This window comes from Columba livia, chromosome 3 (assembly GCF_036013475.1).
Source record: "Columba livia isolate bColLiv1 breed racing homer chromosome 3, bColLiv1.pat.W.v2, whole genome shotgun sequence".
In the NCBI taxonomy this organism is placed as follows: Eukaryota; Metazoa; Chordata; class Aves; order Columbiformes; family Columbidae; genus Columba; species Columba livia.
Genome location: NC_088604.1, coordinates 46,667,311 through 46,684,478, shown reverse-complemented (window position 1 = coordinate 46,684,478; position 17,168 = coordinate 46,667,311). Strand labels below are relative to the sequence as shown.

Here is a 17,168-nt window from a genome sequence, read left to right as displayed (position 1 = left end):
ATTGCTTGCCAGTAAAGGGGACACTTTCCTAGTGTGGTCTCCATTATTTTCTTCCCTGGTTGCCTGTATGCAGCCATGGAAATGTCAGTGTGTGAACAAGAAGAGCAGCTCCACACCACTGAGTTTTCAGCTCTTGGGGGAAGTATTAGCAAAGTATGATGCATTGAAATAAGGAAAACCCTAAAATAGGGAGTAATTTGGCAATAACAACTCAGTAAAATACTGAATACTTTGTCAAGGTGGCAGGAGGCTTCTGAGGAGCCTCAAAGCATTGTGGATGTTATGGTTTGTCAAGTCATGGGTGAAATTTCATGCCTCAGAGTAAAGTCAGAGATGAGAAACTCTGGGCCTTTCAATGTGGGAGAGCTGAATCTATCAAAATAGTTTCACTTTGCATCTACAGACTGTGAAAATATATTCTTCCTTTTTTTTTCTCTTGGTATTTCATCTCACCCTTGCCCACGGTTGTGTGGGTCCCCTCACGTAGAAGGCAACAGCTTTTCCAAAGAAAAGGTGCCATTTCACAGCTTCCTTCCACCGGGTTGCGGCTGGGGAAACTGAAGAAGCCGATGGCCACCTTCCCCCGTGGCTGGCATGATGGCAGGACTGGCAGCACCAACAGGGAGCTGGGAGCCTTGGGGATGGTCACTGAGAAGGCAAGAGGATGGGGCTGGGTGCGGGGAAGGGGAGGATGAGGGAGGTAACAGGGATGGAGAGAAAAAGCATGAGGCTCACCCCTCACCTGTGTTAGTCAACATCATGGGTGACAGACTGCTCCTGGCAGCAGTGCCATGGCCAACAGCGCTGATGGAAAATGCCAGTCCTGCTGCATTGTCCTGCCATACCCCAGGCCAGCCACACAGCAGGACAAGTCTTGCCCATGTGTGTGGTTTCCAAAACCCAGGAGCTTGCTCAGGCAGCCAGTGAGAACAGCACTGAGGCAGCAAGCTCAGAAGGTTGAGAAAAGCCAGAATTAAGGTTGAGTCAAGCCCCTAAGGATGTGAGTAATGATATGGTCTTCACAGGATGCTTGTTATCTTTCCCCATGGCCTTTGCCATCAGGAACCAAAGGAGGCTCCAATCTGTAAAGCCCCCACTTTGATGGTGGTCTCTGTTGAAAGGAGTGGGGTGGATGGAAGGGCCAGGGAGCTGGTGCTGCCTGGGAGAACATGTTCTTCACTGGCTGTTACCCAAGGAGTTGTGCTTAACATGGAGCAAGTCACTTAACCCGAATTTTCACAGGCTGTAGAGTATAGGACTCTCTAGTTGAGGTGCTGAGGATTCCCAGTGACCCCTCCAGTTAGGATGAGCTATGCTACAGTCAAGCAACACTTAGTTGGGATAAACTGCCCTGGAAGATCTGGCCACCCAAAGAGAATATTTGACTTGCAACTCCCCTGTTTTGTTGCTTTTTCTGTCATGTATAGGGATACCACCTTCCTCTCCCATTGAGTGACAACAGGTGGAGCCTTCAGCTGTCCTCCCGATGGGCCCACCGAGAGCACCAAGGAGCAACCAGCCCTGGCTGAAGAGCGGTGAGGGAGCACGAGGACCAGAGCTGCTTGGCCAGAGACAGAGACAGGAGGAGACAGGAGGCATCCCTTTCCTGTCTCACACAGGACAAGCATCTCCCATATGGCATGCTAAGCAGGTAGCAATTCTGTGGGAAAATCAGTGCATGGTCCTGTGAGCAAGGGGTGCTCGTGAGGCCTGCATGTGGACAAGCTTAATTAATTCTGGCATTTCATAACTTCTTGGTGCTTGACATTGCAACCGTGCTTGCGTTGTGTTAATAGAGGGAGAGAGGTGTGTGTATGCGAGCAAGTGAAAGTAGCACCAGCGTTTTGATTAGAACAAGGTTTCCATCAGATACAGACACATGTCCAGCCTGATACCCATTTGTTTCCAAGCCATGTGAAGTGAAGGCCCACTCGGTTTCAGCACACTTCTGGGGGCCTGGGCTTTTAATAGTGTGTAATATTTCTGGCAACAGATGAGAGCTAATATATTGTGTTTAAATCTGGGATGAGTTGTTGACCAGCTGTGGTCTATGTGCAGAGATATCAAATGCTTTTCTTTGGGTAATGTCAGTTCTAGCCTGCAGCCCACATGTGGGTCAGAGGCAGGACTGAAGATGGGCAAAAATAACCCATTTAATCTCACAAAGCCATCTCTCTCCTGCAGTGTGTTTGGTGTAGTCGTCCTCTAATGATTTAAACAACTCAGAAAGTTCTGGGCGAGCTGGCTCCTTTTTCGGCGCTGCATGTTGGTCGACAGTGGTGGGAGGTTTCTGCCCTGCTGTCTGCACCAGAGAGGTAAATTAGTTAAGCAGAGGCACGAATTATTTGCATGCAGCTGAGGTGGCAAATGTGTTATCTTAACAGCAGAAAAGGAAATGGTTCTCTATAGATTATTAGTTACTGAAAAAGCAAAGGCATGTATTTTGTTACCACCACACCACTGGTCTGACTGTTGAGTAGATACGGATCAATATCCCCCTTCCTCCTTGCCCCCCCCCTTCACTCTTCACATTTTCACTGAGGCCGAGGTGAAGAGGTTTCACTTTAATTTCTGTCATTCTTGTATTGCCAAATGGCATGCCAGAGCAACCGAACTGGGCGTGATCTGACTCTCTGCTGTGTGCTCTCACATGCAATCCCCTCGTGGGAAAATGCTGAGAGAAAATGGAAATTTAAGCTCTGCACCTAGCCACTGTGGTTTTTTGGGTTTTTAATAGTGCTTTGTTTGTAAGCTCCTTGGGGCAGAGAGAGTTTTTGTTGCGTACGGGGTAGTTGTAGCCCATACGTGAGGAGTTTTAAATGTTATGATATTGCACATAGTACTATAAGAAACCTGTTCCCTCTACAAACAACAAAAATACATGGTATTACATATCAGAAGATCTCAAAACAAGGTACAAATATTAGTCTTATACCACAACTTGCACAAGGCTTGTACCTATTCTACAAATGAGTCGGGTGTTGTATGGGAAGGTCAACTGACTTGTTCCAGACCTTGCTACCAGTTAGTGAAGGTGCCAAACCAGAACCCAGCTGTCTTGGCTCCTAGGTCCCTGTCCTTGCTGCAAAACTTACCTCTGGCCTTGAAATACTGAAATTTCTAGATAGATTAAAAAAAAAAAAAATCATCACTCTAAACATCTATTATGAAGATAAGCTTAAACTTGGATACATTCCCCTGCATAAATGGACATCACTGCCTTTATGTTTAGATTGATCTAAAAAAATACATTAAAATTAATTTTAAAAAAAGAAGTGCATTAGGAGTGGCTTTAACAGGCATTCCTGGACTTAAACACCCCAAATCTGGGGGAAGTGAGAACCTGTAGCTGAACTCTGTGGCTGGGTCCATCCCTGATGGTGCTTTTGGAGTCAGACTCACATTGAGCTGGGGTGTTCCCATGTGGCTAATGGGCACAGGGGGAGTTGTCGGGCAGGAGGCCAGCAGCAAAGGACTGAGATTTGGGATGTTCACGTCTAACAAGGCTCTTAGAGTGTTTGGCGGGTGTGCATGCTGCTTCAGAACAGATTTGATGGTCAGGGTGGGCCCTCCTTAATTTGGACAGGGAGCTAAGATTTTGAAGGAAATCAGAGAGCACTCTGCCTTCAGTATGGTCTGCACCTTCAGCTCTTCAGCCTGCCGCTCTGTTGAGTGGTTTCTAGCGGAATAAGGATGGTAATTCCCACCCCAGACAGCAGAAGGACCTGTGCCACATTGCCCCTGCCCTGGAGAAGCCTGACCTGCTTGGCAGAGGGAACTGTACCTGCAGCTACTGCTTTATCTCACCTCCCAGCCTCCTTTTTGAGCTCAAGCAAGACAAGTGACTATGCAGCAAATGACACAGTCATTCCTGAAGGTTGTATCTGGCTGGGGAGCTGGATTGAAAACCTCAATCACATCTGAGGGAGGAAATCTGCATGTCACTCTTAGCTGCGATATAGGTCATAACTTCATTTGAGAAACATTCAGGTATTTCATAAACAAGCCTCCCAGCAAATCACAGTGCGTGGCATCCAAGCAGAGTGGAAAGAACCCAGGCATCTCAGGTGAACTGCATTGAATTCCTCCCAGACGGCTCCACATTCAGTGGGACGTCTTTCTGCAGAGTTCAGCAGCAACTGCTGAAGCCACAGTGGGATCTCTCTCTGCAGGGAACAGGCTTTTCTTGAGGATGGCGGACCTCCTGGGCTTCTGCCACAGGGCTGGGGGCCACGCAGGACCTCCAGGAAGGAGGTGCAGGGATGGAGGACGTCGGACAACGCTCAGTCACAGCCCTTCTGGGAACAGCAGGGCAGGCGGCATGGACATTAATGTGTAGTCTAAAAGACAGGTGTCTTTAGTGAACAGATGTGAAGATAGCATTGCTCATTGGGAAATCAGCTGCATGGCAGCACACAGGGATTATTGTTGAGACCACAAGTCTTTGGAGCCAAACGAGAGCCGCTTCCCAAGGGCCATGGAAGTACCTGCCCTTCCCTGTGCTCACTGCTGTCTCTAATCATGGGCACAATTTTGGTCAGTGGCTTGTGGCCAGGCTTGCTCAGGGCCAGCACTGGGAGCCAGCCTAGGGAGGAACGGGGACAAGCAAGTGCCTCCTGCAGCTGCCCAGTTTGCTGAAGCTGGGCCCCCAGTGCCCCAGCATTGGGGCAAGGGGCCAGAGGAGGCTGTGCAGAGTTTTAGGGCAGTGGGGAGGTAGGAAGAGAGCCCCAAGAATGAATGGGGTCCTGGCTCTGCTCCCCAGCATCCCAGCCAGAGCCTCTCTCAGGATGGTGCTGAGTTTGTGGCTCTTGAGGGGGCTTATTGCCCCATTGATCAATGTGCAGAGGTTTCAGCATACTGGGATGCTCTGGGGAGAAAAAACTCCTCTGATCGTCCCCTCACTCACTTTGCTGTTCTTAAAGTGTATTTTCTCAGTTTGCAGTGTCAGGGGGCCGGGTGCACCATAAAGCTCTTCGGATTCTGTCTTGATAAGGCGAGTGCAAACTGTCCCCGCAGCTCTCGAGAGCAGAATCAAACTGAAACTTACCACTCAGAGTAGAAAGCACATAACACCCACAGCTACAGACATGCACAAATTGCTGCAATAAAGGTTAGAAAAGGAGCCCTGTTCTGCACCCTCTGGTCTCATTAAAAACACACACATGCACACAAAATCTTCTCTGAATGACTAAAAGCACCAGCGCGTGTTCCTTCCTAAACACCCAACAAACTTGTAACGGCTTATTAAAAAGGCAAATTTTCACTTTTCATGTATCCTTGCTCCCTTTTGCACCTGGTTGCAGTTTCTACAACATTTTTAACTTCTGTTTTTTTTGTGACCAGTAAACTGAGACCTCTCAGGGATGCCACCCAGCCTGGTTAGCTGGGCCCCCACCTGGGGACATGGACCAAGTGTGACCAGAAGAAGACAAAGCTCCCCCACTTACTAAAGATTTCTGCATGGGCCTCTGAGGCTGACAAGAAGAGCAGATCTTGTTTGTAAAGATGTGCAGGACCTGTCCTTTGGAAACAAAAAAAGGAAGTCCATCTGAGTACACAGGTAGACTAAGGAAGGGGAAGGCAAATGTTGCCAGCAGTTTGCAGAGGGACAGTCCTCATGCAGAAAGTTTTGCTGTAGGAAATTTGTGGGAAAGCTGGGAACTGAGACTATAATATCCAAGAAATCCCATATTGATTGCTTCCTGCTGTGCTCTTCTGCCTGCCCTAAAGTAACCGCTTTGCTCATTTGAGTTAGGATTTATCGTGTAAATCCTGGTAAAGGCAGGAACATTGGGGGTACCCTAAACCCAGTATCGTGTTGTGATGGCTGAGTCCTTAGCACAGGCAAATGAGGACAGTGGTCTGCAGCCTTTGATTTTGCTGTGCGTGGTTTCAATATTGAAGGAATCGCTTCACTTCCCAGCGCAGTGCAGCCACTTTGGGGCAGGAATGCTGTAAGGAATCTCACTCAGTCCTTGGATAAGGAAATGATCAAGGACTTGCCCGTTCACAATTAATGGGAAAAAAAAGAGCCGAAGGCCTTTATTAATCCTTGCACAATAAGGAAGTCATACTGGTTTGGCTCCCTGCAATAGGGCTATTTGGTCACACCTACCTCAGTGGTTTGGCATCCCAACCATCTCCCCTCACACAGCTGGAGAGGAGGAGGGAAGGGCCACTGAGTGCCACCAAGTGCCACCGAGGTGCCTGGCTCCCAGCGTGTGGGGCAGGGAGCAGCGAGCATCTCCTTCTCGATGGGCAGGCATCTCTTTTTAGAGATCTCTGCCCAATGCATACACCAGTGCTGCCCATCCCCCTGCTCTGGGCACAGGTTTCTGCCCCAAGCTCTGGCATCGAAAAGGAGCAGGATGTCACACACGCCTGTGCTGGATTTTCCTCCCTGCCAGCTGCAGGTGTCCCTACTGAGGGGGGTCTCCTCCCAGGGGTGCGTGCCACCCACCCAGCAACCGCAGCTCCTCGCCCCACTGCTGGGCTTCTGCTCGGGGCCCTGGCTCACCTCTCTGGCAGCCAGCTCCAGAAGATGTTTGTGGCCAGATGTGATGGCTGGTGGGTTCCTCTAAAGTGCCAGGAGGCAGATGTTCAGGCACTGGGCCTTAGCTGGTGCACGGGGCTGCATTACATACCTAGGAGAAGGTGCTGGGGATGGCAGGACATAATCAGCATGGAATGAGAGACAACATTTCAGGAGCCCAAACTCTCTCAGGTGCCTTTTGTAGGTAAGCTTGTGCCCAGGCTGAAGTTTGCAGAGCTGAAGGGCCTGAGCCAGCCGAGCATGTGCTGCCTGGAGGTGGAAAGCATCACCTTTTCTTCCCTGCGCCGGGCTTTGCCATTTGACTTGTGCCGAGCTGCAGGCCGTCCTGGTGAAGGTAAGGAGGCTTGGACTTGAAGCAGAAGGCAATGTCTGCTTGCACACATCTCTATGCAATCATCATTTGACCCCTATAGCATGGGACAAGAATATAACTTTGCATCCAAAGTAGTTGCTGAAGCAGCAGAGGCTTGGTGAGGTTTAACAGCTCTTCTCCCCTTCAGCCACCACTGCGAATTGCTGGGAAATTGTCCCTGACATCTTTTAAAAATGAGCAAAAGCAGAGTTCTGCAGCACCTTGGAAACTCTGGAGCCTTCTGCTGTTGACTGCAGTTAGTGCAAATGTGGCTGTGCAAACGTGCTCCCCGCCAGCGCTTCCAGGTGCTGCTCCTGAGAATGGGAATGGCAGAAACCCTGCAGGTTGCAAGGTGGCCTTTTTTCAGCATCCAATGAAAAATTAAACACCCATGTTTTTGGGAAGTGTCATGTCTCTGACAAAAAGTTATATTTTCACAGCGTTCAGGTGGGACCCGGTTAGTGCTAAAGTCAACAAAATTTCCATCTGCACCCCGCGCACCCCAGGCCAGGCGGCTGCCTTTCCCCTGCCAGTCTTCCCTGATCCTGCGCAAAAGGAGGGAGATGTCTGTCTCAGTGCCAGGTGGGCAGACAGGGGGACCCAGGTACAGGAAGGGGGGATGGGGATACCCTCCTCCCAAATCTCCTTGTATTAACAGCAGTTCTTGGGGAAACCTTTCAGCCGCTGCCTCGATGCTGCCAGTGAGTTTTTCTGAGGCCACCATGGCAGCTTGTGTTTTTCAGATACCTGCCCCATGACAGGCACATTCCTCAGCCACGCCGCATCCTCTCAGCCCTGGCTCACGCAGTAATTAGCCAAGTGTTTCCTGGCTGCCTTTAATTACAACCATAACTATTTCCCTTGCTCTAGCGTAACGCCTCTCAATGACAGCTCAGGTTTTGGGCCCCGTCCTGCACGGAGCACAGTCTCAGCACGTGTTGGGGCACCACCATGCACCGGCAGCTGCTGATTTGAACCCGAAGGGCTCATACCCCCTCAGTGAGTCACGTTTTTCATTTTCAGCCTCAAGGCTGTAATTGCCCATGCCGGGAATTAGCGGTGTCTCCCCAGCACCCAGCTGAGAGACACCGGGATTTATAAACCAGCCAGAAGGGCAGAGCTGCCTTTTTAGCCTGGAGCAAAAGGAGGCTGAGGAGACACCTTATCAGTCTCTACAATGACGTGAGAGGAGGTGGTAGCATGAAAGGTGTTGGTCTCTTCTGCCGAGTGACAAGTGATAGGACAAGAAGAAATGGCCTCAAGTTTTGCCAGGGGAGGTTTTTGTTGGGTATTAGCAAAAATTTCTTCACAGAAAGGGTTGTCAGGCATTGGAATAGGCTGCCCAGAGAAGTGGTGGAGTCACCATCCCTGGAGATGTTTAAAAGATGCACAGATGAGGTTCTTAGGGACATGGTTTTGTGCCAGTGTTAGGTTAACAGTTGAACTTGATGATCTTGAAGGTCTCTTCCAAACAAAATGATCCTGTGGTTCTATGTTCTTCCGTAAATCCATGTTTCAGTCTATCTTGGCTGTGATTTGCCCCATCCCATGGCAAAGCAGCTCAGCTGGCAAAGACGTGGAAGGAAAGCGCATGTCGCCTTCCCACCGCATCGTGCTTTGTCCCCCAGAATTTTCATGCTGGCGGCAGCAAGGTGGGCAGTGAGCCCACCTGCCCACAGGCAGCCCACAGCTCCATGCTGGGGACATGTAGGGCTGCATTTTATGGCAGCACCCAAAAGGATGAGCTTTTCACCCCTGCTCCTTGCTAACGCTGTCGCGGTCAGCCGACCCGGTGACAGTGGTGTTGCCGTGGCTGAAACTCACCATATTTCTGGCCACAATATGCAGCTCCGGTGCCTTCCAGCCGGCGCGGGGGGTGCCAGAAACTGAGGCAGCAGCTGCCGGGCTCGGCCTCGCCAGGCTGTGATCTATAATGTGCATTGTCTTTTTATGTAATGTATTTTATTAAACATCTTCTAAAGCTTACAAGTGTCCCCAGGACATAACTCTCCAGCGCAACGTAATGCTTTGCCAAGTAATGAAGTATGATTTATGGCGGTAACGATTATCCTATGGTGGTGTGTTGTGTTTTTTTTTTTTTAAATTATTACAGCAATAGCTCTGTCCAATATAGGGATATAACATGCTGCATTTGGCACGTTTATGACAACTGTGCTCTGGTTTTCTTAACTCCACAGTTTGGTGTTGGCAGTATTTCAAATTCTTGAGACAGATGTTTAAATGAATTTTTTAAGAGGACAGTGAAATACTTTTAAAACATCATACGGCGCTGAGTGTCTCAATATGAGCAGGAACATTACTTCTTTAACATTCAGGTAGGACAGGGCAGCACATGGCCTCTCTGGTTTAGATCTCATGCTAAATGATGGAAGTAGCAAATGTGGAATTAGCTTTTCTGGGGCACCCTGGCCTGTTGTTACATCTTGTTGGAGGTGGTGGTGGGGGAACGGACACTCGACCTTCTCCTGGATTTAGTTCGCATTCATGTCTCGTTTGTGAGAACAGATCCCCATTTCTTTTGAACGCCGTTCCCACCATGTTGATCATGTTGATACAGGACTAAGTGGTCTCACACTGACATTTTGAGTGTGTCATTGTGGTCCCAGTGGTTAGGGTTTCAGGCCAGAAATGACAATCATTTGGAAAAATGTAAATGAGAACCCCGGTCACATATCTGCAAGGCAGATAGCATTCAAGTATTTCCATAGAAACACTAATTTATTTATTTTTTTAATATATATATATATATATTTTTTTTTTTCTGAAGGTATGGGCTAAAACTTAATGGAGCGCCATAAATAACAAAGCCGGGGTATTCGGCTCTGGCGTTGCTGTTTGCAGCTTCCCATTGTGGAAAATCAGAGCCCACGAAGGCAGAAGCTGGCGTTGCTGGAAAACGCCCCGATGCGAGGCCGGGGACGCAGGCAGGGCAGAGAGACTGAAGACAAGGGAAGCATCGGTAAAGCAATGAACACTTATATTTAATTTACATTTGACAATTTGCACATAAATAATGATGTAAACCAATACGTAAACATATGATAGTTTGTTGTTCTAGCGAAGTAAAAAGCCTGTTAACTTTGGTCAGAGTCTTTCATAAGAGAGACAAAAAAAAAAACCATACCCCAAAACACTGTTGATTGTTGCTACATTCACATGTAAAACTTCTAAGGGAAAGGGGAAACAGTAAAGAGAAGTAACAATTCTTAAAGCTGATGCATATAAATTCTTGTAAAATTTGTATCAAATACAAGAAAGCACTACAGGCAAATAATAGAAAGAGTGTGTGTCCAGTGACAGAGTAGTGATACTTTGGTTTATCCTACAAGTAAGTACTATATTTACGAACTATTGCTACATTTAAAAGATGTCAGCCTCACAATTTGCAGGAGTGGAAATGTAATGAACTGTAGTCCTTCAAGAGCTGTGTTGAGCAAACTGTATTTCACTATCGTTTTTTAACAGAAGGCATTAAAACGAAGTTTACTGAAAAAAAAGATCACCAAATCCTGGATTGCTGACGTGGGCTACTTCAAAGTTTGGAGAAAATAACAAGACAAAAAGATATACACGGAGGGGAGGTGTGTAATAATGCTACTTGTATTTATGTGAGTTGAGCGTGCAGCTCGTTAGCAAATGAGCCGAGGGGCTCATCCCCAACTTCCACCCTGCCCCTCGCCGTGTCTTGTGAACACACCACGCATGGGGCAGATTTGGCTTCAAGTTCCTTCACGGACGTTTTCTGGCTGTTCATTGACTGTCCACCCGCCTCCTTCCCCCCAGTACAGACTGCAGGGGCCTGATGACCCCCTCGCTCCTGCAAACAGGGTCATTCCCACCAAATTCGCCCCGTGGGGGTGACATTATTCACCTGAGGGGTTTGCCAGCTCAGGCTTCAGCCGAGCGGCTGCGCCCGCCAGCGATCGATGCCTCGGCACAACCTTCTGGTTTTGAGGTCATTGGTAGTATGCGAAACTGGATAACAGCTGATTTTCACACTTAGATGAAAAATAGGTTTTATTACATGGTTTGGCTCACAACTTATGTGGTATAAATATATATACATATACATATATCGTATAGTGGTATAAATATATCTATAAATATACATGTATTCTTTGCTACACCTCAAATGTCACCATATCATCTTTGGGCTTAGCAAAACAAAAAGATAAAAGGATGTGCATTCTGTCTTTCCCTGTGCACATTTTGGTTTCTTCTCTAAAGTAGCAAAGCATTTAGATAAAACAGCATTGTCTGCACCACTGGACACAAGCACTGAGGTAATTGTTGTTCAACAACTTTGCAATGCCCTTTTCTTCTTTAATTAAATTAACCACAAAATGTACAAACACAAATACTGAGAAAAATCTGAGTCGTACAGGAAGGAAGAAAAAAAAAACGACGACGTATGTGCCGGGAAAGGACTTTGTTCCCCACTTCTACCCAGGCAAAGTGGGAGAGGAAAATACAAGTAAAACCGAACCCCTTTTTTCTCAGGGAATCTGACCATCTATTTTTTTTTCATCCCTGGAAAGCTCTGGCCAAAAGAATAAAAAACAGAGAGAAGAAAAAAGTCTGCCACAAACCTTCTTTTAGGCAGAATATTAAGAATATCTGTGTGTTTGCTTTTAAACTGCTTTTGGAAACAAAATAAGGTGAGTGAGATTTTATTCTGGAAAAGCCACTTTAAGCTGATGCGTTCCTTTGGTCATAAAATTACATGTCAATGTGTGGGGCTATAGCTGTTTTCTACAAACCTATGGTACTGTCCATGGCAGGGAGGTGTTTGCTGGGCCACATCTGTTCCAGGCAGAGCTGCAGGGAGAAGGATCTCTCTCCTCTCCTCTCCTCAGAGACGCAGGGGAGCAGTTTCTTCCCTGCTCGCTGCTACTCTGTTTTGGTATTTTCCTTCTCAGTTCCCAGTGGGGTGATTTGCACAGAAAAGCACAAAACATTATTTTCAAACCAATGGATCTAGTATTCTGCATGTCAAATGTCCAACTTTGGCAATACGAAAAACCACATTTGTTTTAAAGACATTGGTACATAAAACGTATTTGCTGAAACCCCAATCTTAGGTTCTTAATACAGATGTGCAGAAACAAATATCTACAAAGAATGGCCATAAAACATAAAATAAAAACATTTAAAGTAAAAATTACAATGAATTTTCCAGTCATTGTAAACATTTTCCTAATTATTGCTTTTTAGAAAGATTAATTGCATAATAAATTATGAAGTACTATCATTGAAAAAATAATTATGGATAGATGATTGTCTTTTAGTAACTGGCGAGGCAAAGCACAGTCCTTTGCCTCTTTTTATGCCCTGAGAAAACAGTAACTTTGGAGTTCCTTCTTTCAGCTGGAAAGCGTAGGGAAACTACTGTAAGCCAAGATTGCTTTGCAGCATTGAAACTATGTACAAGCAACTGCTACAGGCACCCTGACTTGCCAAGTCATAAATTAAAAAACAAAAAAAATCACTTTGCCAAAAAGTCTTAAGGGTCCATTGGTTCAACTGTTTCTTTCTTGACCTTTACAGGTAACAGAGGTAGTGGGTGACCATGAGGCAACTTCATAATGGACATATCTGACGACTCGTAAAGGTTGCATCCTGAGGAGAGAAGTCCGTTTCCCAGGTTCCTCTGCAGGGATGCTTTCAGGTTTGCTCCTTCCATTTCCCTCCTGAGCACGGTCAGTATATCCTTCTCCACAATCGATGTCAAGTCGATATTGTCCTCCACTTCTTCCAACTTGTCGGCATTGTCACTGATGTCGAACTTCTCGATCTCCTCGTTGATTCGGTTCAGGTCCTCCATGGAGAGCCCGGAGGCAGGGGCAACGGGGCAGTTGCCCTTCAGGTGGACTTGGAGGCTGCAGAGGTGAATGTAGCTCTTGTGGCAGTGGATGCATTTATGGGGACGCTCCCGAGTGTGGAGACGCTTGTGCAGCTTCAGGTGCACGAACTGGGTGAATTTGGCCGGGCAGAGCTTGCACTGGTAAGGCTTCTCTCCAGAGTGGAGCCGCAGGTGGGTTTTGAGATTGCTGGTGCTGCTGAATCGCTTGTGACAAACCTAATGTGGGGGGTGGCAGAGAAACAGTGAATGAGTGGGAGGGGATTTTATGGTGTAAATTGCAGACACCCAGGAGGACACGGCAGGATGAAGCAGCGGCTTTTGATATCTTCACATTTTCTCACAAAGGGGGGAAAAAAATCCCTGCATTTTTTCATATAAATATTGCTGAATAGCATTTTGAGTGTGGCAGATGGCAAAACTGAATCAGGCAGATGTTGCTCTAGCAGGCTAAAGGCAACCCTGCTGTCTCACGGACGCTGCTGCACCGGGGCTGGGCACAGCTGTGACACGCGTTTGTGGCACAGCCCCGCATGGGCTGCGTGCTGGCCCTTCGGCCTCCGAGGGAGGTTGTCTAGGTGGTGTGTTACATACCTGACACTCGTGGGGTTTTTCTCCCGTGTGTACCAGATAGTGCTTCTGGAGGTGAGCCAGCTGCGTGAAGCCTTTGTTGCAAGTCTGGCATTTGAACGGTCTCTCTCCGCTGTGTACTCGGAGGTGCACCTAGGGACAAACAAAGCAATCAACAACGTGCAGTTTTCAGTACTGGCACAGAAGGACTTTTCAGACGTTTCCTGAAGTTAGCAAAGACTCCCACTGCTGAAGTACAATGTTATCTAGTTAATTAAAGAAAGGCTGAGGGAGCTGGGGCTCTTTAGCTTGGAGAAGAGGAGACTGAGGGTGACCTTATTAATGTTTACAAATATATAAAGGGTGAGTGTCAGGAGAATGGAGCCAGGCTCTTCTCGGTGACAACCAATGGTAGGACAAGGGGTAATGGGTTCAAACTGGAACATGAGAGGTTCCACTTAAATTTGAGAAGAAACTTCTTCTCAGTAAGGGTATCAGAACACAGGAACAGGCTGCCCATGGGGGTTGTGGAGTCTCTGGCTCTAGAGACGTTCAAAACCCCGCTGGACACATTCCTGTGTAGCCTCATCTAGGTGTTCCTGCTCTGGCACAGGGATTGGACCAGATGGTCTTTTGAGGTCCCCTCCAATTCCTATCATTCTGTGATTCTGTAATTAGGTGGCGTCAGTATTAAAACACTCTCTTTATAACCACGCTTTCTTGCTGGGGGTGCTGTATGAATCCCAGACTGATAGACTAAGAAGCAAGGGAGACCTGTCCCTACTTTTCATAGATAACCTGTAGGGAGAAACCAGAGCATTCCAAGAAGGCTTGTGTCTTGTTCTCCACTGCCTACCTTCAGATTGGAGAGCTGGCCAAAGGTCTTGGAGCAAACGTTGCATTCGTACTTGATCTTCCCGTTCTGCTTCTTCAGCGGGTACGGGAGGGTTTTGTAACCAGTCACATTCCTCTTACTTTTAATGAGATTCATGGCTTCTTCACCGCCGGTGGCAGCCAACACCACTGAGGTAGGTTTAGGTTGCATTATGTGTTCTGAACTGGCTGCTGTACCAGCTGTGGGGGAGCCGCTGGTGGGGCTGCAGGGCTTGTCCTTCATGCTGGCAGCAGCGCCCGTGATGGAGAAGGCACTGTTGGGGGCGGGTATGAGGAAGTCTCTTGGATGATCAGGCTGCAGCACTCGACGGCCTCCTTCACTGGGCAACGAACTGGGGAGCGTGGTGGGGGTCAACATGTGGTGGGAAAGGCTGCCCCCGCTGAGCAGGTTGCCGTAAAGAGGATACATCCTTGGGAAGAGATTGAAATTGTTGATGCCATTGATATTGTTCAAAGCACTCAGGTTGTTACAGCTCATGTTGAACGGAGGTAACAGGAATTTGGGGTAGTGGGGGCTATAGGACGGTAGAAAGGCAGGTGGGAGGTGGCCAGGGGGTGCATATCCAGGATAAGACCCCAATCCTTCTGAGCCATACGATCCATTCAAGTAAGAGTACGGCTCTCTGTGCTCTTGGGAAGTAGGTGCCAGAGGTGAAACCGTGACCCCTGGACTGCTGTGAGGGCTTGAACTTTTTAAGCTTTGGTCTGGGCTGCTCCTCCCGGAAGGACTCGGCGTCGTAGACGTCTGGATGGGCGAGTGAGTAATGTAGCTGGGTCTGTCCATCCCGTATGCTAAGGAAGCTTTCAGATAGTCTTCTGGTATGTGAGGTCGGATCGGGTACACAACTCGAGGGAAGAAACACCTCTCCGGGCTATAGTTCTTACGCAAATCATCCAAGTCTTTTTCTGGAGTAACTGGTGAAATGTTGGTCTGAAAGAAGTCTTTTCCTTTTGGAGGATTGGACTCCATTTTCAGGATTTCTTTCACACTGTGCTCCTTCTTTGGGATGCTTTTCTGACAGAGCTCATCTTTATCAGCACTGTGCTGCTTTGGATTAACGTGGGTTTGTGCTGAAATACAAAGACAAGGTCACGATTATTTAGGTAGGCCACCATCATTATCTCTTTCCAAAACACAGTCTAACTCCTACAAGTTTAGTGGGCAGGAAGGGTCACTCTTGGAGATGAGCAGTCATTCAACTTGCAAAAAACCTGCTTTCTGTGTGAAGACTGCTGGTATTAAGTGTTAATAAATGATGATTCGTTTGCAGAGTGCCAGTCTCTACTTCGCGAACTGATTTCACCTTTCTTTCCCCTTAAATGTGAGTAGCTTTGCTGTTGAATGTCCAGTTAGGCAGTATTTCTAATAAATGCAGAACCAAGCATTTGTTCACAATACAGGTTTAACAGAAGGACTTTGCAGAAGGCAAGCTCCTAGAAATGTTCCTCAGTAAAATAACAAGGCATGACAAATCGGCTTTTGCCAAACCACAGCAGTCATTTCACCAGCCAGTTCAATTACTTACAGTACCAAAAACCCCATGGCTGGCTGGGATGAAAGCCTCCTTCAAAGAGAAGGTATTCTCCATCAGTAAACAGATCATTACTCATTAAATACACTGCTTAGGAACATCTACAACAAAGCAGACTATTTACTGCAGATTTCTGCGGCATTTAGTCTATGCAAAACTCCTCTGCTTACAGCTGTACTTTATAAAAAAAATGCTGAAGCAAAGCAAAAGCACGCAAGACCAGTTGGCTCCAGCTTAAGTTGAAATGTACTTTGGAAAAAAAAAAGGCAAAATAAATATGCATTTAGAATGAAATAGAAGCTAACATCCACTCGGCTCAGTTCAGTGCATACAGTGTTTATTTGCATGCAAAGACATTGTTATCTGCACATAATAAAAACAGTACACTGAAAGATGACTTCAGCAGAAAAAGAAGTCTGCTTTTATCTAATCTCCCTAAGTTAATAGTTATATAATGCTGAAATTATGACTTGTAAGTTATTTTCTTATAGGGGAAAAACTACAGGAAGGTATCATATTTGTGGTTAGTTACACGCAAGGTTTTCCTTCAGGAGGCACAAGTCAACGCTCGACAGGTTTGTGACACGAAAGTATCAGAGCCCTTTAGCCAGATTTCTGCTTTTGTGACCGACTGCTCTTGCTTCACTGACAGGGGGAGAAACAGTTATTTCTGATTTTTGAAGGACGGGCTGAACCCAGAGAGGAAGATTGGAACAGGCAATGACCACGCTGCTTTCAACATGGATCCTTTGCTTCACTATTCGCTACTCTGACGGAATTTATCATTTGGCAACATTACCCTATAAGCAATGAAACAGCCGTTTATTAAATGCATCAAAGAAAACAGCTGTTCCCAAAGCGTGCCCCTACTCACAGCAACCCGCTTTTACAGTAGCATCCCTTTTCAAATAGCGTTAGACTAGTAGCAAGTACATTTAATTTGAATTATGTGGGCAGTTTGTATATTTTCAAATTGCAGTTAAATGAAATTGAATAGAGTTATGTTCAACTAAAATATTTACAATAAAACATACAATATTTACAATAAAACATATGGCATGTTGTGCAGCAAGCACGTACACACATAAGTGCTTCCCGATTACTTCTCTCAACGTTACAGTTTAATACGGACCTGTTTAGAAAATAAATTAATAGTGTGTTGGCATTGCCTGGCACTAAAAATCATCTGCTTTCTTTTGGCATTTTGTCTGTATTTGTGGACAGTTAACTCATTTTCTAAATGCCCACCCAAATTTTTGGGTATAACATAGAGGTCCTATTAGGTTCGAGGAGCTCCACAACGGCACTTGTGGATAATATTATCTACATCTTCTTATCAGCTGCCTGTCACCACGCCAGCGCCTCAGAGCAAACATTCCTGGTGAC

General features: G+C 46.8%; 1 protein-coding gene across 10 annotated transcripts in view; it reads right to left on the bottom strand.

Moving 5' to 3' along the window:
• Positions 1-9,886: 9,886 nt before the first annotated feature.
• Positions 9,887-17,168, bottom strand: part of PRDM1 (PR/SET domain 1) — a 103,469-nt gene continuing 96,187 nt past the window's right edge. For all 10 annotated transcript variants that reach the window (XM_065056615.1, XM_065056610.1, XM_021297251.2 and 7 more), the window contains 3 exons: positions 14,213-15,321; positions 13,381-13,509; positions 9,887-13,005 (listed from right to left, as the gene is read on the bottom strand). In XM_065056615.1, coding sequence (XP_064912687.1) covers positions 12,430-13,005; positions 13,381-13,509; positions 14,213-15,321 — 1,814 coding nt within the window. In that variant the 3' untranslated portion in view covers positions 9,887-12,429. The remainder of the gene's footprint in view (positions 13,006-13,380; positions 13,510-14,212; positions 15,322-17,168) is intronic.